A 21206-nucleotide genomic window follows, 5' to 3' on the forward strand; every position below is an offset into this window, starting at 1 on the left:
CTCCGTGACCGGAGAAGAGGGCCTCAAAACCCTCTTGCAGTTGGTTTTCTTTTATCCTTTTAGCCATTGCGGAAGTTAGCTAATGTGGTGGAGCGAAAACGGTGGATGAGGAAGTGGAGTGTCATGTCATATTAATCTCACGCAAGCAGAGCTGCCGGGAAGGAGAGAAATTAATAAATCGGATTCTGGTTGTACTTCAGGAATGAGGTATCTTGCTCATTCAGTGGGTTGGGGGAATGTTTACTTACGACTTTTATTACAAGTTAAATGCACTTTATTTCAGGAAGTTTTTTGATTGGGAATTTCGTTGTTATGTTATACGAATTATGAATTATATATACAGTAGAGTCTCACTTATCCAACATAAACGGGCCAGCAGAACGTTGGATAATAAGGAGGGATTAAAGAAAAGCCTATTAAACGTTATGATTTTACAAATTAAGCACCAAAATATTATGTTCTACAACAAATCGACAGAAAAAGCAGTTCAATACATGGTAACGTTATGTAGTAATTACTGTATTTACAAATTTATCAGCAAAACATTGCAATGTATTGAAAACATTGATTACAAAAACATTGGCTACAGAAAATTGACTACAAATAAAGATAGAATTGCATAAAATGAACATACAGTAACAATATTGTGGGAAGTTAAAGCCTAAAAAGTTCGGTCCTTGCTGCCTAGAGAAACAGCTGTGGATCCGGGCAGGAGGCAGACTGTGTTGGATAATCCAGAATTTTGGATAAGTGAGACTCTACTGTATTCTTATTATTTTTATTATTTTATGTATTATTTGCATGTATTTGCATTGCTTTGTGTGTCTATCGTGAGGTATCTAGGTAAGGTGGGACTTGAAAAGGATTCCTGCGTTATACATACTCCTTGTACACACAGCTAGGTGTGATTTTGTACATAATGTTTTTACAGTCAGGGCCAGTTAATGCCTCTCAGCAAAGGATTCCCCCAGGCAGGAAGCAGCCAGGCTTTGAAGCTGCCAGGCTATTCAATGCTAATAAAGCTGGCCAATTGCAACATTCACACCTGCCTCAGGAAGACAAGAGTTCTTTCTCCCACCCTGGACTTTCCACAGATATATAAACCCCATTTGCCTAGATTCCAATAGACCTCACAACCTCAGAGGATGCCTGCCATAGATGTGGGTGAAACGTCAAGAGAGAATCATAGAATCATAGAATCATAGAATAGTAGAGTTGGAAGAGACCACATGGGCCATCTAGTCCAACCCCCTGCTAAGAAGCAGGAAATCGCATTCAAAGCACCCCCGACAGATGGCCATCCAGCCTCTGCTTAAAAGCCTCCAGAGGCTTCTCGAAAGTGGCCATACGGCCAGGAGAACTCACAGCAACCCAAAGAGATGATTGATTGCCCAACAAAGGGATAATAACAGACATTTTAAGCAAAGAGATGACAGAGAAAAGCTAAACCAAACAAATGGAGCAATTTAAGACAAAATACATTTTACCTCTCAGGACAGATACCAAGAGAAATTTTTCAAGACCAATGTATCAAGATGGGCCTAGTGGTTGGCTTGATCGGTTAAGAAGGGCAGTTGGAAATAGCAACCTTCCACAAGCCTCCTATACTAGTTATTTGTTATGTGTATAATTAAGATTGCTGACTATATTGTATGTATATGTTGGTGTGCAGTTTTTCCCTTAGCTCTATGTTGTTAGAGGTTGTGGGAGGGACTGTAGGCCATGTGACCCAGATCTTAAAATGTTCAGAGTGAGATTCCGTTTTAGAATGCGTTTGAATCAGAAGTCAGTTGAGGTTGGAGTCAGTTAAGTCAGTTAGAAGTCAGCTGAGGTTTGAAACAGTTTGAATTTGATGTCGGTTGAGGTTTGATGTCAGTTAAAGCAGGAGTATAGTCAGTATGCTGAAGTGAGATGTTTAATTAATATATGAATCTGTTTGCAGCAGAACTATAGTACAGTATAATACAGTTTGAAGTCTGTATAATTCGGTTAACACAAAACCAATAAGAAATGCTAAATACATGAAGTTTGTAAGTAAATCAACTGTGTTAACTTTTAATGAAGATTACTTATTTTTTGGTCTCTAAGAGCATGATTTGAAAGCAATATATTTTATGGGAGAGTAGAGGTCTTTTGAGCAATTAAAACACTTCTGAAGATCTGCTATGTATTTTGTGCTTTGACATGTCTTTGTTCCTAACAGTTCAAAGAGGTAACCAGGGATGTCAGTCTGACAGCTGAGAAGCCTAAATTGCCTTGCATGAATACTAGGACCTATGAGAGGATAGATAACATAACAAATGCTTACAAAAAAAAAATCAGTATTTAGTACTTCCTTTAGCGTATGCTTCTACTTTGGTCGCATGTTATTTTTTCCAGGTCTGCTTCCGAAGAAAATGGAATTCCAGTTCAACTTCTCCATAAGTAAAGAGGTTTCTTCAGAGGAAAACCTAATATCTGAAAACACTGCAAACCCAACAGACTGTCCTGCTCTGAGTGAAAGGAAGGAGGAAGCTTTGCCGAAGACGCCTGCCAACCCTGCTTCTGCCAAGGAGCACACTATTCCTTCAGATGTCAGCCAAGTGTTAGAAAATAAAATTGTGGAAACCCTGCCAGCAGTGCAGATTTCAGTGGTGGAAACAGCAGTCCCAGATCCCATTTCTTCCCATTCTGACCTGATCCCTGGTGTCTACGAGGGAGGCCTGAAGATTTGGGAATGCACCTTTGATCTCCTGAATTATTTGTCTGAAGCTGAAATTCAGTTTGGAAACAAATCTGTTCTGGATCTTGGCTGTGGGGCTGGTCTTTTGGGAATCACTGCATTAAAAAGAAATGCTGGAGAAGTCCACTTTCAGGACTATAACAGCTCAGTGATTGAAGAAATAACCTTGCCTAATATTTTGGTTAACTGTGCTCATGAGAATGATGATGTTGAAGGAAATGGTGAACTTCCTGTAAAACACTCTGGGGGGAAAGATTTTGACCTAGACTTACTCTCTAAGTGCAAATTGTTTTCTGGGGAATGGTCAGCATTCCGCAAGCTTCTTTTAAATAGCAAGAAGCCTTTCTCAAAATATGATGTGATTCTGACTTCAGAAACTGTTTACAACCCCGATTACTACGAGGCTTTGCACGACACACTTGCAGATTTATTGGGCATCAACGGCTGTGTTTATTTGGCCAGTAAAGCACACTACTTTGGGTGCGGAGGTGGCATTCTCCTTTTTACAAAATTCATTGAAGAGAAAAATGTTTTCAAATCCCGAGTTCTTAAAGTTTTTGACAAAGGGTTAAAGCGTTTCATTATTGAAATGGTCTTTAAGAATTCCCTGTGACATGCTTTTTGACTTTGTACATTAATAAAGACACTTTCCTGTTTAAATTTGGAAACCAAGGGTCCTTTTCTTCTTTGTTCCTAATTGTACTTTTCATGCCTGATTCCTTTATTGTACTGTCAATCCTTCTTTAGTACTTTAAGAGCACTTATCCGAAAACCCACAAATTCTCAAAAAGCCTACATTTTGAGGGAATTCTGACTATACACTTGATTTTTTTTTTGTACAAGTTTGATTTATTTGGTAGAGGTTATGTCTTACCTCTGGATATATTACAATCTTAATGTACACAATCTTTAGAACCCAGTCCTACAAACATTATTTGCTTGTTTCCTTCAATTATTACTGGTGTATTTTGCACACCTTTTTTGGCTATTTCTATTGGCATAGGAACATCTCATCTAAAAATTCTAAAGCAGAAACTATACAATTATACTGTAGAATTAGAGGAAGCAAGACAAGTGAGCAATGATAACAACTAGCTGAAAAGCTGAAAGTCGTGTTATTTGTTTTTCTGTATTGTTAGGTTAATTATTTTGTTGTGTATGTTGTTTTTCATTATATGTTACTTTATAGCATCAAAATCCACAAGTGTCTTCCAAGAAAAAGAAACCCAATCCTGCACAAAAGTCTGCATCGAGACAGAATAGAACACCGCCTAAGCCTGTGAAACATGGACTGTCTACAGACATGACTCTCAACTTCTGGAACAATTCCACCAGCGTTGCCTCCAAAAAATCCTGAAAATTTCTTAAGATAGGTGGACAAATGCCAGAGTTCTGGAACAAGCAAAGACCACCATCACTGAAACAATGATCCTCCACCATCAACTCTGCTAAGCTGGCCATATTGTCCGAATTCCCGATCACTGTCTCCCACAGCAGTTACTCTACTCTCGATTCAAAAACGGAAAACCGAATGTTGGTGGACAAGAAAAGAGATGTAAAGATGGGCTTAAAGCTAAACGTAAAAACTGGCATAGACACCGAGAATTGGGAAATCCTGGCCCTCAAGCGCTTCTAACGAGGTCAGCTGTGACCCACAGTCCTGTGGAATTCAAAGAGTCACGAAAGGAAAAACGTGTCAAGAGGAAGGCGTGTCTAGCCAACCCTGACCGGGACTGCCTTCCACCTTGAAATTAATGTCCTCATAACAGAAGAACATGTGGATCCAGAACAGGTCTCTACAGCCACCTACAGAACCACCACCAAGACTCTACTTCTGGAAGATAATCACACTCGGCTGTGAGGAATCACCAATGATATGGCCTGTAAATCTGTTGTTCAAACTGCTTCTAGACTCCTATGATGAAATAGGTATTTGATGTTTTTCATTGAGTGGGGTAGACGACTGAGGGTATCATCTATTCTACACTGTTCCATTAATGCATTGTGACACCAGTTCAACTGCCATGGCTCAGTCCTGTGGGACTTATACTTTATTTTTCCTTCTCTGAGATATTTGCATATTAAGCCCAGCTTTTACATTTCAGGAATCTTTATATAAGTGATCTTCAAAATAAATCAGCTATTTGGCAGAGTTTATTTAAAGCAACGTAATAATGTTATGGTGAACTTCACTGCCTCCCTTATCCCAATTTCAAAGATCTGTTTTCTACACTTTTCCAGTTATGTGTGGCTTTCATAGCCAGAATCACTGGCCTGCTGTGAGTTTTTTGGGCTGTATGGCCATGTTCTGGAAGCATTATCTCCTGATGTTTCACCCACATCTATACTTCTGAGGATGCCTCCCATAGCCAATTTTCTGGTTATATTGATATCTGGGCAAAAATACCAGTTCCAAACCCTGCCTTTCTATCTAAAGATTAAGTAGTACAACCAAATATTAAAATCGCAAGGAAACAATCATCAATTCAGACAGTAAAACCATGGGCACCATCTACACTGCCATATGATGCAATTTGAAACTGCATTCAGTGTAGACTCATGTGATTCAGTTTGACTGTGTTGACTGGCATTATATGAGTTTACACTGACTATATAATGCAGTTCCAAACTGCACTATATGGCAGTGTTGATGGGGCCTTGGTGGTGGTAGTTACAATCTTTGTCCTGACCTTGTAGTTCTTATAAGAAAAGGTGGTTAAAAAGAGTGGTTATCATCCAAATTATGAAGCTGTGGTTATTTATGTTGGAAGTCAACCTCACACTGCCCAAGTCTGTAGTCCTCAATGAGGAAGTTAGCTTTAGAATAGGCTGAGGAAATCTCTCTGCTCTCATCCTTGATAGGTGGTGTAAAATAGATACTCTCTTCAGGTTGCATGCCTTTGTTTAAGATTTTTGCTTTTCCATCTTTGCATTCAGACCTCTCTGTGTGTGCTTGAAAAAATGTAGTGTTTGGAGGTTTTTCCTCTTGTTTTGGAACATAGAAGTAATGGAGTCAAGAAAGAAGCTTAGACTCAATTATTTCCTATCAAGGAATGTAGTTCAAACCTTTTTGGTAACTTTTTTTTTCGTGTCTGGAGCAACCCGAGTTGCTTCTGGTGTGAGAGAATTGGCTGTCTGCAAGGACGTTGCCCAGGGGACGCTCGGATGCTTTGATGTTTTTACTATCCTTGTGGGAGGCTTCTCTCATGTCCCCACATGGAGCTGGAGCTGATAGAGGGAGCTCATCCGCACTCTCCCCGGGTGGGATTCGAACCTGGTAGCATTCAGGTCAGCAACCCAACCTTCAAGTTACAAGGCTTTAATCCTCTATGCCATTGGAGGCTCCTTTTTGGTAAATGTAAAGATTGAACTCTGCATACTTGTTTGCTAAGCTCAAAATTCTTTTGCAGCCACACAACACTTCATCTTTCTGCTTGATGTGAGCTGACTGCTCAGTTAAGTATCCCGTTTGTATTTATGGATGTTCTGCTGTTTTGGGAGAATTCCCTAACAATGTATGCCTTTCCCAATCTCATTTTTCTAATCCTGCAAGGTTTGTCTTTTTGGCTGGACCTATAATGTAGTCTGAAATTACACGGTACGGCTATTGTAGGCCCATATAATGACGTAAACTGCATAATACGGGTTTACACCAGGCTTGGGCAAACTTTGGCCCTCCAGGTGTTTTGGACTTCAACTCCCACCATTCCTAACAGCCTACCGGCTGTTAGGAATGGTGGGAGTTGAAGTCCAAAACACCTGGAAGGCCATGATTTTCCCATGCCTGTCTACACACTGCATGTTATTGCAGGGATGATCCAGCCAAACAACAAATGCGCGGCGGCTGTTCCAGGGAAGGCCTCAAGAGGGCGCCCGCACTCCGTAGCGGTCTGGCCGGGAAGTGGCTGTTGCTAGGCGACAGGGCAGACTCGCCTGCAGCAAAGCAGGGAAGAGGCAGGTAGGGCTCTGGTGGGGGGCTTGAAGGGGGCGGGGGTGCGATCACATAGGGGCCTACTCCCTCTTTCTGGGCAGGTAATCCCTCTGTATCAGCCTGCTTCTTAGCCGCTAACTGTCCCAGTCCATCTCTTGTTGTCCCAGTTGCTTGCAAAAGAACCCAGTTCCTCCCTCCATGCCTCCCACCTTCCCCTTTTAGCCTTTGTTTACCTTCCTAGGTGCAAATCCAGAGTTCAGAAGTCGTTTGCACCCCATTGTACCCATCAGGGAGGGAGAAAGAGGCGAAGCGAAAAGTGCAGTTTGATACCACTTGTAATTGCCATGGTTCATTGTTGGGGGATCCTGGCAATTGTAGTTTGGTGTGGTGCCAGCTCTCCTCCACAGAGAAGGCTAAAAGCCTTATCAAACTACAACTCCATAGGACTGAGCCCAAGCAGATTAAGTGGGGTCAAACTACATTCATTCTGCAGTATTAGATGCACCCTATCTCTATCAGGTAAGGTAAAGGTTTTCCCCTGACGTTAAGTCCAGTCGTGACCAACTCTGGGGGTTGGTGCTCATCTCCATTTCTAAGCCGAAGAGCCAGCGTTGTCCGTAGACACCTCCAAGGTCATGTGGCCGCCATGACTGCATGGAGCGCCGTTACCTTCCTGCCGGAGCGGTACCTATTGATCTACTCACATTGGCATGTTTTCGAACTGCTAGGTTGGCAGGAGCTGGGGCTAACAGCGGATGCTCATTCCGCTCCTGGGATTTGAACCTGGGACCTTTCGGTCTGCAAGTTCAGCAGTTCAGCGCTTTAACACACTGCGCCACCACCAGGGGTCAGAGTTATATTTAATTTGGATGCAAAATTATTTCCCCTAATATATTTGCAATTCTGCCATGGCAAAGAATTTGAGAAATAATGTTTCAGGGTAATCAGGCAAACAAAAGTGGCATGAAGAATGTGAGCTAGATGGGGGGAAAGGTTCCATGAAGTAGGTTGCTGTGAGTATTCCGGGCTGTATGGCCATGTACCAGAAGCATTCTCTCCTGATGTTTAGCCCACATCTATAGCAGGCATCCTCAAAGGTTGTGTGGTCTGCTGGAAACTGCTCAAGTGGGGTTTATATCTCTCTGGAATGTCCAGGGTGGAAAAAAGAACTATCTGCTGTTGGAAGCAAGTGTGAATGTTGCGATTGTCACCTTGATTAGCATTGAATGGCTTTTGAGCTTCAACTCCTTGAAGAATTCTTAATAGAGCAATAAACTCATGGCTATTTATTTATCGTGTCAGAAGCAAACCAAGGGTGCAGTTGTAATGTATTTTAAAAACAAAGTTTAAAACTTGGCATTATACTGGTCCTCTGACCAGTAGCTGACCACTTGGTGCCTCTCGTGTTGCTATAAGAAGTCCTCCATTGTGCATGTGGCAGGGCTCAGGCTGCATTGTAATAGGTGGTCTGTGGTTTACTCTTCTCCACACTTGCATGTCATGGACTCCACTTTGTGGCCCCATTTCTTAAAGTTGGCTCTGCATCTCATGGTGCCAGAGTGCAATCTGTTCAACACCTACCAAATTGCCCCATCTTCTGTGTGCCCAGGAGGGAGTCTCTCATTCAGTATCAGCCATGGCTTGAGGTTCCGGGTTTTAGCCTGCCACTTTTGGACTTTCGCTTGCTGAGGTGTTCCTGCGAGTATCTCTGTAGATCTTAGAAAACTGTTTCTTGATTTAAGGCATTGGCGTGCTGGCTGATATCTGAACAGGGGATGTCACTGCCTTGGTTCTTTCATTATTGGCTGCTAATTCCCGGTGGATGTCAGGTGGTGCAATACCGGCTAAATAGTATAATTTCTCCAGTGATGTGGGACGTAGACATCCTGTGGTAATGCGGCCTGTCTCATTAAGAGCCACATCCACTGTTTTAACATGGTGAGATGTGTTCCACACCAGGCATGCATATTCAGCAGCAAAGTAGCAAAGCGCAAGGGAAGATGTCTTCGCTGTATCTGGTTGTGATCCTCAGGTTGTGCCAGCCAGCTTTCGTATTATATTGTTTCTAGCACCTAAGAAAGAAGTAAACGACCCCCCCCCCCTTTAAAAAAATAAATAAATTGTGGCTCTCTGCCTTGAGCAGCTGCATGCCACTTAAAAATCAACTTTAAAATGGGTAGCTGGCAAGAAAGCACATGTGTAAGGAAACCCTCTTTCGTTAATTTCTACTCTCTACATTGCTTTCAAAAGTAGTACAATCTCATTCCATGAACAAGATTTGGGACATCACATTAAGGGGAGAAGAAAACAAAGATTTAACCAACCAAACTACCGTAATATGTGTCAGTTGATGCTGACCATTTGACATTGGAAGTTCATCCGTTCTTTGTCTCTTCTCTTCCAGCTGGTGTTCCTGGGTAGTGCGTGTCTCTTCAAAAGGGTCCTTGCATGGTTTTGGGCCTATACTGCTGTTGTGGGAGAAGAACCATCAAGGCGAGTGTGCCAGCTGATCCTGGTTTCAGGGAGAAATAAGGTTTAAGAACTGCAGTAAAAGGTAAAAGTGAGGGAAGGGAATTGAAAAGAAGGTCATGAGATTTCCAGGTTAAAGTCCCAATCCTGAGCTAATCAATATTTCTTTGTCTTAACCAGAATCTTTTTTGCACCTCAGAGACTAATATTCCAGACTAAAATGACTATGCTTGCTAATATTACTCATAGGATCATTTTAAGGATAAAAGGTTGGAGGGAACTACAGGTAGTCCCTGAGTTACAAACATCTAGCTTACAAACGGCTCCTACTTAAGAATGGGGGTGAGACAACAGGAAGTACAGAAAGCCATTTTTTTCAAAATCCAATTATCACTGAGACAGAAAGTGAGGTGAAAGTGAGGTGAAATCTTCTGAACAGGGGCACAGACAGCACAACAAACACCACAGGAGTGTTAACCCTTCCCTATGTTATCCAAAGCTTAAAATATATTTTTTGGCTGGAGTTATACATTAAAAATGCAGGGTATGTATTAAAGGAGTCTATAGTGTGGAGGGAGGGGGTTAAAAACAGTAGAGTCTCACTTGTCCAAGACTCGCTTATCAAAGGTTCTGGATTGTCCAATGCATATTTGTAGTCAATGTTTTCAATATATTGTGATAGTTTGGTGCTAAATTTGTAAATACAGTAATTACAACATAACATTACTGCGTATTGAACTACTTTTTCTGTCAGATTTGTTGTATAACATGATGTTTTGGTGCTTAATTTGTAAAATCATAACCTAATTTGATGGTTAATAGGCTTTTCCTTAATCCCTCCTTATTATCCAAGATATTCGCTTATCCAAGGTTCTGCCGGCCCGTTTAGCTTGGATAAGTGAGACTCTACTATACTCTTAAAGGTACCAGATCCAATATGATATTGGATGCTAAGCAGGGTTCGCGCTGGTTAATACTTGGATGGGCGACTGGCAACAGATACCAGGTACTATATTTCAGAGAAAGGAATTGACAAACCACGTCTGAATATTTCTTGCCTAAGAAAATCCCAGAAAATTCATGAATTTGCCATAATTCAACAGGCAACTTGAAAGCACAAACACACTCATAATAGGGATGAGGGCCATGTAACTTCCATGTACTGAACTGTAACTCCCATGAGCTAATGCTGAGAGATTGTGAGAAATGCAGTCCAACAGTACCCACCCCTGATCTAGCCATATCACTGTATGTAAATAAATAGGAGTATGGCTAAAAAGTCAGAGATGTATCCTATTAGTTTAGATCAGGACTTTTTAAACTTTTCCCCTTTTGGCCCAAGATTTTTTTATATAACCCTGAGTATATAGGTATATAAGATATGTATAAAAATAAAAATATTTAGTGATAGCAAACCAGTGTTTGCAAGACTTGCTGAATAGGTTGATTTTCCTTTTTGTGAAGTACAGTGGAAGTATCTTCTGCAGATCCTATTGTAAACACAGCACAACAGATTTGTGTAAATGTCTAGTATACCTATCAGGTGACTGATGTTCAGAAACCTTTTACTGTTGCCAAATTTTTCAGGACCTCGACATTGAGCTAACTGGGGCCCATTTGGGGTTGGGACCCACAGTTTTAGAAGCAATGTTCTAGATCAGCTTCCCCAACTTTCTGGCCTCTAGACGTGTTGGGAGTAGAACTCTACAGAGAACACGAGATTTGCAAAGAATACTTGAGATCAAATATATATTTAATATTGTTGACTTAAAGAGTTCCTCATTATCATAGCCATCTCCGCCTTCCTAGGTGCAACAATGCCAAAGAAGAAGGGACGCAGGCGAACGCCACTGACCGAAGAAGAACGTTTACTTATGATGCAACAGAGGCAACTGGCCGAGGAGGAAATGATCAAGAAGAAAGAGGACATGCTGGCTCAGTTCCTAAAGGTATCATTTGTTTGGCTGGACTTAAGGAACACAGGGCAAAACAGAAGAAGGAGATAAAATCCGTGGAGCCTGCTGTTCTGTAGAGAAGGGAGTCACAGCAATAAGAATTATACTGCAGATCTATAGAGTATTTTTAAATATGGGAAAGATTATACTTAGATATGTAGGCTTACTGACAATTAAAAACCAATATGGCAGAGGTGTGTTTCTTTTTCATGGGAATTGTTTGAGAAAGTAAGCAAATGAGGAGAGTCATAGAGTGCTTCCAAGTTGAAAAGCATTGTGCAACCCTTTCATGTCTTCGTTAATGCTCTATTTAATTGCTTATAAGAGAGAAGAAATAGAAGGATTACAAATGGAACATGCAGTTGTCTGGACCTCTTCCACCCCACTAAAACTCTGAATGAGCCAGAGTAATTGCAGTATAAATTTGTCATATGGAAGCACCCTTAGGCTTTGAAAAAACTGTCTGAAATGTTTCACTTCTGTAATCATTAATACAAAACAAATGTAGGAAATATACTGGCAGATACAGTGGAGTAATTGAATGGCTTCCAGTGGCAACAAGTTCTTCTAAGAATGGCAACAGGCCATAGAGCAGGAATGCTGCTGTACCCTCCAGGTGTTTTGGAATATAGTTCCCACAATCTTTTGCTATTGGCCATGATGAGGGAGTCATGAGAATTGTAGGCAACCCATTTAGGGAACCATAACTTTTATATTCCTGCTTTACATTATATATTGCAGTGGGGAGTGGAATGTGCCCCATAATTGTCTAACTCAGTGGCTCTCAACCTGTGGGTCCTTAGATGTTTTGGTCTTCAACTCCAAGAAATCCTAACAGCTGGTAAATTGGCTGGGAGTTCTGGTATTTGTAAGCCAAAACACCTGGGGACCCACAGGTTGACAACTCATTGTCCAGAAGGATTCCAGTTCAAAGATAATATTACATTTTGTGTAGCCTAAAGCTACCAGATCCCATCTGATTTTAGAAGCTAAGTAGGGTGAGTTCTGGTTAGTATTTTAGTTAGTACTTGGATGTGATATGACCAATGAATACCACATGCTGGAGGCAATATATCAGAGGAAGAAATGGGCAAAACCACCTCTGAGTATTTGCCTAAGAAAACCTTATGAAGTTCATGGGATTTTCATAAGTCAAGATGCAATTGAACTGATTGCCACTCTACTTTCTGATGTCGGGCTGATAGGATTTTCACCCTAGAGATGACAGGGATAGAGCAATGACCCTGTTTCCATAAATGGCTGTGATGAATTATAACTTTCAGTTCAGCATCAAAAGCCCAGGCTGTGTGTCACTGTACTCTTTATACGATCTCTTGTGTTTTAGCCAGATGTTTCTGCCAGATAGTCTCTTGAATAAATTTCAGTTGTGGGAATTGGAAAATTCAAAAATTATTTTGAATATTTGAGTTAACTGTGGAATTAGAGTACCACCTCAGCCTAGTCTAGCCCTTTTAGATTACCATCCCTGTTACTACCAAGCAGCACTGATTGTGAGGATTACGTGATAAGATACAGAACCCAACCCACTTGAAGGACACATACTAGAGAAACATTGCCTGGTCGGAGGCAGGCATTCCTAGATGATGAATAGAACATTTGTATAGCATCTTCACAAACACTTCCTAAAATGTTCCATGATTTCTTCCAACTATTTCTTTCATTGACTTGGTTCAGATTGTTTTTGAGTTAGGAATTATTTCCTGATGTCAGTTTTGAAATAGGGCTGGTGAATGTGTTGGCCTCTAGATGTTGAGTTGCAGCTCCCATTATCTTCAGCTAATGTAGCCAATAGTAAAGGCTTATGGATTATAATAACAATTGTCCTCTCCAATTTAAGAGTACATCTGTGTAGCCTTGTGAGGAGTGATGTTTCAATCCACGTGATCACCTAAGTGCCTAAGTGTATGGCACTTCTATTCACTATAAGAACTATTGCAAGACTACAGAAGGCTTCTGTCTGGGTCATCTTGATTCTAGTTCAATTCTGCTTTTCTTTGCATATATGCTTTAGCTAAGAAGATGAAAACATTTTAATCCTCCGTTGGCTGTATTTATTGCTCTGTTACTGCTCCATCACTGCTCTTGTACTTGAGTTGATGCATTATCTTGTGGTGTTTGCACTTTGTTTGGTTCAATGTTGTGCTCTGCCATGTAGGACAAACTGGCCAAGGAGGAGCATAACAGTACTGTGAACATGCACAAGATCAACCTGCAGTGGCGCACGGTCCTCCGCGAAGTCAAAGCCAGGGAGCTACGCAAAGACATTGAGATTCTCAGCCAGACCTTTGAACGTGTGGTAGACTGCAAAGACAATGTCATTAAGGTGAGCCACAACCCCTGAAGGAAACAGTTATCCCCCAATTATTGTGTATTTTTGCAATATGTATTTATTTAAACTATTTTGGTTTCCCTCAAGAGGTAAGTGCAAAGGCAAAGTATAAGGATACCGTAATGACCTTAGTGAACATATAGAATATCTGCTTCTCTGAAAAATCTTGTGTAATTATGATCTCAGTGAAAGGCTGCAGTGAAGAGGAATTGCAGATTCCATGTTGCAGTAAAATCATGATTAAGGCAGCCATAAAGGCACACAAATATGAGCAATTTCCATTTAATTTTTGTTAACTTTTGTTACATAGTTAACAGGAAAAGACACAGAGTAGAATCAGCAGTAAGCAACATGAAAGCAAACATTTTAAAACAGTTTGGCTTATAGGTGGTTTTCCAGGGCTAGTGAAATGATCCAACTCTATCCTTCCAGTCCCTTGCTAAGGACCTTGCTGAAGCAGAAGCTCAATATGCGCATGCCCTACGCAGCCACCTGCACAACATTGACCGGCTACTACAGCTGCAGCGATGCCGCCTGGGATACTTAGAAGACGATTACGAGACTGAGTTACGAGCCCTGCAGAAGGAGTTTGACACAGAGAGGTAGGAGAGAGGATGGAAACATGACAGTTCAGTTACTGTGAAAATTGAATTGGGTGGCCTGGAGTGGATTCATGAGATTCTTTCCCTTTCTTTCAGGAAGATGATCATAGGGCATCACGATCTGGAGACCCGCTACATTCAAGATGTGCTGATGGCTATGGAACAAAATTTTGCTGACAGTGAATATGAGGCCAGGCTAGATTTCCAGAGTATAAGAGATGATGTGAAGAACAAGGTGGGAGTTGAGATGTAGGACGCAACACTGTGCCTAATGAACTGGGTGGTTGAGGGAATTATATTGGGACAGAAATAATCTTCACCTAAGTGTTTGCATGTATGTCTTAGGCCCCTTCTACACTGTCCTTATATCCCAGGATCTGATCCCAGATTATCTGATTATCCTATATTATCTGGCAGTGGAGACTCATATAATCCAGTTCAAAACAGATAACTTGGGATCAGATCCTGGAATAGAAGGACAGTGTAGAAGGGTCCTTAGTCTGATACAGTTTATTGGCTATATTATTTCTATCAGTTATTTCATATGTAAATCGGCACCTAATTATTAGATAACACAGTCTAACCAAAAACATTTTTGGTCTCTTGGTTTTTACGTTATGTGGGCTGCTGACTCAGAAAACTGCATTGGCTAGACTACATCAGCAGGTCAACTAGAACCAGAAACTGACCTAACATCTGAGGCACCAAAATGTGTTTTGGCCAGTGTAATTATTGATGTTCTTCCTTTTTTTTTTCATTTGCGTCTTTTCAAGTAGCAGTTAATATATGACACAGATTAATGTGTCAGTATATACTAATTAAACCAGACAAATTGCAACTGAGGAGCTATCGTGTTTCCCCGAAAATAAGACAGTGTCTTATATTAATTTTTGCTCCCAAAGATGCTCTAGGTCTTATTTTCAGGGGATGTCTTATTTTTCCATGAAAAAGAATTCACATTTATTGTTGAACAAAAAAAAAGAACATTTATTATATACTGTACAGTAGTTGTCACCACAAACCAGCATAACCAGACAAACTGAATCTTATCAAGAATTTCTTGTTACTACCAATATTTCCATGTACAACACTCTATGGAAGGTACATTTACCGATCCTGCATGCTCTGGTGTTCTGTTCAGTGGGCATGCGTCGAAACAAAACCTTTGCTAGGTCTTACTTTTGGGAGGCCTTATATTTAGCAATCCAGCAAAACCTCTACTAGGTCTTATTTTCTGGGGGTGTCTTATTTTAGGGGAAACAGGGTATATAAAGATACCCACCATAGGTTTACTCAAACTGAGATTTTTCTCAGGAAAGTATATGTTCTATGTGCATGATATGTCTAACATTACTGAGATGTATGGCCATGATACTCTTAGCCACCTAGCATGGCATAAGTCTCAGCTAGTCCATTTACACTGGTCATCCGGTGAGTTGGTGCAGCTCTTTCCTGTTTCATCCCTTGGTGTTTAATACTATGGGAAGAAGGGTGAGGAGCTCACTAGATCAGTGGTTCTCAACCTGTGGGTCCCCGGATGTTTTGGCCTACACCTCTCAGAAATCCCAGCCAGTTTACCAGCTGATAGGATTTCTGGGAGTTGGAGGCCAAAACATCTGGGGACCCACAGGTTGAGAACCACTACACTAGATAATCCCATTTCCTCTGAGCACTGATAGGCTACAAAGATCCATCTGGGCTTAAGTAGAGTGGGAATGTACCTGGAGGTACCAAAATTGATGATGTTGCATTATGTATGATGTAATGTTACACATTACTGGGAAGAAGAGCAAAAGAATCATGTTGCAGTGTTGACTATGTTCCTCAAAATGTTAATTCAACTGCAAGATCCCAAATATAGCTGTGAGACAGATCTTGGCAGCTAGGATACCAAGACTGTAATTGAACTTATTTCCAGGCTACAGGATTACTTGTAGTTCATGCTAAAAACAAAAACCAGTTGGTTTTATTGTCTTACTGTGTGTTTGAAAGTGTTGCTTAACTAGGATCACCAGGTCAGGCTTACCTACACTAAAAGGAGACACTTAATCAGATGATTGTAGAGCAAATGGGGGTGGGGTGGGATGGGGGGCACCCATGTGGGACTGATGTCTGTTTGCTTTCCCCCAGAACTTGGAGGAGAAGCATTACCTGCGTGTGCAATTAGAGGGTAGAGTGGAAGAGCTGTGGAAACGCTTCCAGCAAGCCTTGCGTAACTATACAGAGGCCACAGAGGACCGTAAGATTGCCTTTGAAGCTCTCAAACTCAAAGATGAGAGGAGCACCAAGGAAATTGAGATGCAGATGAGGAAGCTGCAGAAGATGCAGGTAGGTGTCTCCTTCCAGTTGTATCCTTCTTAGATAGCACGAGTGCAAAGCGCTGCTGAAACTCATAAGTATGGTTTTTTCCTAGTGCCTGCGGCACTGCTGGATCACCTCTGCAACACAACTATGTTCCTCCATAATCATAGCATGAACGGATTCTTCCAGGGCCTTAGCTGAGCCACATCTCAGCTGAAACAGCTTCAGAAGCTCAAGTGCCAGATGAACATCTCTGTCATACATACCCTCTACAATTCACTACCTGAATAGCTAATCTGTGGCTTTTCTTTAGCCATACTTTGGTCCACATACAATGACACCCACCAGCAAATGGGATTTCAATTTGATCCACAGTGTCATTCATTACTCATCCGTTTGTTGCAAACCCGAGGGCTATATCCATGGCTATTAGCATGGTAACATTGTGAAAAAGCCTGCTCTTGATTACAGGAACTGGTGTGGCTGCAGACAAACTTCCTACCTGAAGGATTTGTGTATATGAACTGGTGCAGAGTTGGCAGTTGCAGGGGGTCCAGCTGTTAGCTTTCTGTCTCTGCAAACCTTAGGGAGGGGGTTTATGAATTACAAAGAATGCCAGAAAATAAAGACAAGATCAAGGGTTGGAGAACATATCTTCTGGCTTGAATAAAGTTCAAATTGTGCTGAGTTGCTCTGGAACCTTTTGAAAATATGTATTGCTGCACATGAAAGCTTCCAGGAAAGGAAATTCATTTTTTCAGGCTCCAGTTTAGGGAATGTATGGAGTTTCAGACCATATGAACAGCATGGGGTGGTTGTTTGTGGCCTTATGATTGCACTTCACCCACTGTATTAGAGTCCCTGCATGGGTAGCAGGTAGATCCCAGATAGGACGCAAGGCCATATTCCCTTGAGAGAAAATGAGTTGGAGGCAACTTGCTAATGAGAGGCAGTTCTGGGTAGGGCTGGATCAAAGTAGATATAATAGTGACAAAAATGCGCGATGATGCCTCTCCCCTTTTTAGGCCCCTTCAATGGCTGGATCTGCACTGCCCTTTATCCCAGGATCTGATCCCAGATTATTTGCTTTGAACTGGATTATATGAATCTATATTGCCAGATAATCAGGGATAAGAAAATAATCTGGGATCAGATCCTGGGATATAGGGCAGTGTGGAAGGGGCTTGAGGTAGAGGGCCATCACCTGATAAATGGGATGTCGCAGGTGGGAGTGACTAGAGTTTGTGGAAACGTAATCAGATGTGCACTCTAGACTTTAAGAAAAGCCTCAGGCTCTTTGTCTCTCTCCTTCTTCTCCACCCAAAGCTGTGCTGATTTCTCTTAATACAACTCTTATAATCCACTGCTTCTTAAAACTGTAGGTTCCAACCCCAAATAGAGTTCCCTTGAGCTCCCTGTTGGGGTCCAGAAAAAACTAGCAAAGGTAAATGTCTTCTGTGGCTGTTTTAGATATTTACATGAATCTGTTAGCAACAAGGTGCAGCAAATGTTTCAGATATACTTTGTAAAAAGGAAAATCAGACTGTTTAGCAAGCCTTACAAATGCCGATTTGTTATCAGTAAATGTTTGGTTTTTATACCTTTTTCTATATATTTGTACACCTGGGTTCATGTAAAAATTTCGTGCATAGAAATGGGTGGTGACTGGAAAAGATTTAAGAAACCCTTCTATGGAGAATATCCTATGATCTGGAAATATCATCTAAGTTATCAGTATTGCCTGTTGTTGCCAGGACCTCATAATCAGTCTGAGGAACAAGATTGCCCTTCATGCACGGGAAAGCGAGGAGCAAAATCGGCGCGTTCGTGACGAGAAGGAGTTGGTGCTGAAACAGCTTCAGAAGCTCAAGTGCCAGATGAACCGGGCCAGAGCCAAAGCCCGCAACAATCTGGCAAAGCTTACCAGGGAGAGCACTGGGACTCTCAAAACGCTGCAACGTGTGGTAGAGAAGGTAATACTGACTAGGGGACACCTCCAGATACATAGACATACAAATATGGTTGAAAGTAGTATAAGCCTAGTTTTCTGTGATATCTGGAGCTGAGGAAACTCCTAGAATTATAAGGAAGAGGGATTGGAATTGTGTTGACACAGTTTTAGTGTCTAAAAATAGTTGGCTGCAGACATGCTAGTATTAGTGGAGACTGTCTTTCCGGTGTGATTTCCACCTTCTCTCTGGCCCCACATGATCCTGCCTGAGCCTTCTCTTCCTGGGAGGTTGGAGAGATGGCCCTGAGTATGTAGAGAATACATGTAAAAAGCAAAAGGGCCTAAAGAGTGCTGGAAACTGTAGTTCCTGGTAAGTGTTGACATATCTGTTAGACATTCCTAAGCTTTGCCTTCAGTTTCCAATTTAGAACCATACTGGATGCACACAGTATACTTATCACCTTGGCAAACAAAATCAGTGCCAAACCTAGAAGAAAACATACTCTATCCAGTGGTTGCTTCCTGTCCCAACAGGGAGAGCTGATTCTGCGCCTGGCTGAAATGTGTCGCCGATTGGAGTCTGAGGAGGAGAAGGTGCTGCCATTTTATGCAAGCTCTCTTAGCTGGGATGAGCAGAGAACTGCGGATAAGATCATCATGGAAAAACCTGTTGAACCACTGGCAGAGGTGAATAGCCTGGATGTGCAAATGGATGGGGTGCATGCATCTGGCTGCTTTGCTGACAAAGAGACTAATGTTCTGTTGGTTCATTGCTTGATTAATCTCCTTTGGAACATCAATATTATTCCATATCCCCAGGGCTTTGTCAGGTTGGCATTTAATACTGTTCTCACCCAGGTAGGATGGTATGCCTATTGAGATCTTGGCTTGAGGCAAAATTATATAGACACCAATGTAGACTTCTTTCCTGAGACTAGCAGAAGCTAATGAGAGGAATTTTCATTGAGATCTAATAGGGGAGCAAAAATAACTTTTCCCTCAACACATAACAATTACAATCTACATGAGACCCCAGGCTGCCTATGCATCCCGTTAATGGTAAAGGGCAACGAACCTCAAGTGAAGTGATTGACATCATATCTAGTTTGGCCCTGTGATGTTTGCTTTATTTTATTGTCTGGTTCTTTCCCAGAATACTTTCTGCTTACCCCCTCTATCCAAAAATAACCCCCCAAATTGGTGGTTTGTGACACGTTGTTTCCATCCTGCTATAGGACAACTTTGTAAATATCCAGAGGTTGTCACAACAGGTATCTCTTGATATAAAAACAGCTCAGCAGCTGTGTCCTTCACATAATATCACTATCAGGTATCCCTTTATGGGTAAAGCCATGCCCGTCCACTACAGCACAAGGGCAACTTGGCCTTGTATCTGCATGTTCTCTCTTTTACAGATGATGCAGGACTATGTGGGATTGGAGCGTTTCTGGCAAAGATACAACAAGGTGAGGTTGGAGCAGCTGTCATTGGAGCGGACCAAGGAAGCACTGCTTCAGGACAATCTTAAACTGAGGCATCTACTCAAGCAGTATCTGGATGGCATCTCTGTTAATGATGAAGTTCTAAGCCAGATCAATCCTTTGATGATTGTTAACCAGACAGCTGTTATGCCATCTCCTAAACAACCTTTGTCTGTCAGAGATGACCGGGTCAAGCGGCCTATCTATAATGTTGTTGAGGCAGCACATGAAGTCAAGCGTATCCTCTGAGCAAGCACATGATGATTCCAGAATGTGTCTCTCTACTTCATTGGCCAACCTTTGGGCATAAAGAAGAGCCAAGCTCTCTCAGCTAGAGGTCTGTACTAGGACCTTTGGAGGAAGGATGTTCCCACAGCAAGCTGCCATTAAAGAGTTAAACTGAGCTGAAATCTGTCTTTTCTCCCTTTTGTAAGCAAACCCCAAACTCCATATACTGGGGACTTGGACTGTGGTGTGTCCACATGCTGAATAACCCTCACTCCTATTTCAGTAACACATAAGTAGTACTTTGTGGGATGGCTGCTGTGGCTCAAAAAGAGAAGTAAAAGAAAGCTTGGTTTCGATATGTTTGTGATTTTGATGTTTTCACAGCCACTTTCCTTTCCCACCTTTTTATATTTCTATTTATTATTTCCTTGGATTGTTCAAAGCAGAAAGGTATACAAGTTCAGACTCAAAGTAAAGGCAGACCTGGAGGACAAAGGTTACAGTGAATTGCCAAAGGACTGTCTTGGAAGTCTCCTAAGATGTGTGTTGTATCAATTACTGAGCACACTATATAGCCCCTATTCCAAAGATGTATCAATAGCCCTTATACCAAGGATGTATCTGTACCACAAACACCATATATGCTCAATTGCTCATATATGTTTAGGACAGCTTTTAGGCTATCAGGTCATGGGTCATTTGATGGGGATAAGTACCAATGCTACATCGGAGGAGTGTGTGCCAGTGGCCCCTGGCTACTACCATCATTTTGCTACTCAGACCTACAAAGCAGTCAGAATTAGCGTCATGGCGGTATAAAGGGGGTTAGTCCTACATTTAGGTTCTCATGGGATAGACTAAGCTCTTGCCTTTTGCCACTCCACTCGGAGAGAGAGAGATGGCTCCTTTTCTGATATGAGTTAAATTTCCAGCAGTCACGTTGACCTGTAGATAAACTGACCCAGTTTTTTATTTGATTTTTGATTAACATTTCTAGATGTATCCATGAATATATAGAGCATATTTTTGTGTTGTACTTCCCCTGCCCCAGTTGTGAAATGTTGGGAGATGTAGTTTGTTGAAAGTGCTAGAGTTTTCATTAACAGTCCCTAGGCCACCTCCAGAGAATCCAGGGAAGTGGTACTGAAAGGATTAGAAAAACATTTCTTGTTCTGTATTTCAACCCAGTCTGTGCTAAAACACACATAATGTCATC

The 21206-nt window shown here is 41.6% G+C and overlaps 2 protein-coding genes across 4 annotated transcripts; both read left to right on the forward strand.

Annotated features, from left to right (window-relative positions):
- The first annotated feature begins 68 nt into the window (after positions 1 to 68).
- On the forward strand, positions 69 to 3390 carry mettl18 (methyltransferase 18, RPL3 N3(tau)-histidine). The gene is made up of 2 exons (XM_008104016.3): positions 69 to 207; positions 2380 to 3390. The coding sequence occupies exon 2, from the start codon at positions 2397 to 2399 to the stop codon at positions 3333 to 3335; it is 939 nt and encodes a 312-aa protein (XP_008102223.3). The 5' UTR covers positions 69 to 207; positions 2380 to 2396; the 3' UTR covers positions 3336 to 3390.
- ccdc65 (coiled-coil domain containing 65) lies at positions 69 to 20346 on the forward strand. Of its 3 annotated transcripts, none has more exons than XM_008104017.3 (10): positions 69 to 207; positions 9058 to 9207; positions 10932 to 11071; positions 13254 to 13421; positions 13860 to 14029; positions 14126 to 14264; positions 16160 to 16357; positions 18085 to 18303; positions 18816 to 18968; positions 19697 to 20346. In XM_008104017.3, exons 3-10 carry the CDS (start codon positions 10940 to 10942, stop codon positions 20009 to 20011), a joined length of 1494 nt encoding a protein of 497 aa, XP_008102224.1. In that variant the 5' UTR covers positions 69 to 207; positions 9058 to 9207; positions 10932 to 10939; the 3' UTR covers positions 20012 to 20346. The 3 variants fall into 3 exon arrangements, with proteins under 3 accessions (XP_008102224.1, XP_062826984.1, XP_003217001.1); XM_062970914.1 differs by lacking the exon at positions 69 to 207 and adding an exon at positions 3520 to 4651; XM_003216953.4 differs by lacking the exon at positions 69 to 207 and adding an exon at positions 6456 to 6680.
- Positions 20347 to 21206: the final 860 nt, after the last annotated feature.

This window comes from Anolis carolinensis, chromosome 2, assembly GCF_035594765.1.
Source record: "Anolis carolinensis isolate JA03-04 chromosome 2, rAnoCar3.1.pri, whole genome shotgun sequence".
Lineage (NCBI taxonomy): Eukaryota > Metazoa > Chordata > Lepidosauria > Squamata > Dactyloidae > Anolis > Anolis carolinensis.

Bases quoted from the DNA above. Each gene is read 5' to 3' on its own strand.
- mettl18 (XM_008104016.3), top strand. From the start codon at position 2,397: ATGGAATTCCAGTTCAACTTCTCCATAAGTAAAGAGGTTTCTTCAGAG.
- ccdc65 (XM_008104017.3), top strand. From the start codon at position 10,940: ATGCCAAAGAAGAAGGGACGCAGGCGAACGCCACTGACCGAAGAAGAA. The intron at 16,358-18,084 runs GTAGGTGTCTCC...TGTTGTTGCCAG, and splicing joins GGAAGCTGCAGAAGATGCAG to GACCTCATAATCAGTCTGAG. The intron at 18,304-18,815 runs GTAATACTGACT...CTGTCCCAACAG, and splicing joins TGCAACGTGTGGTAGAGAAG to GGAGAGCTGATTCTGCGCCT.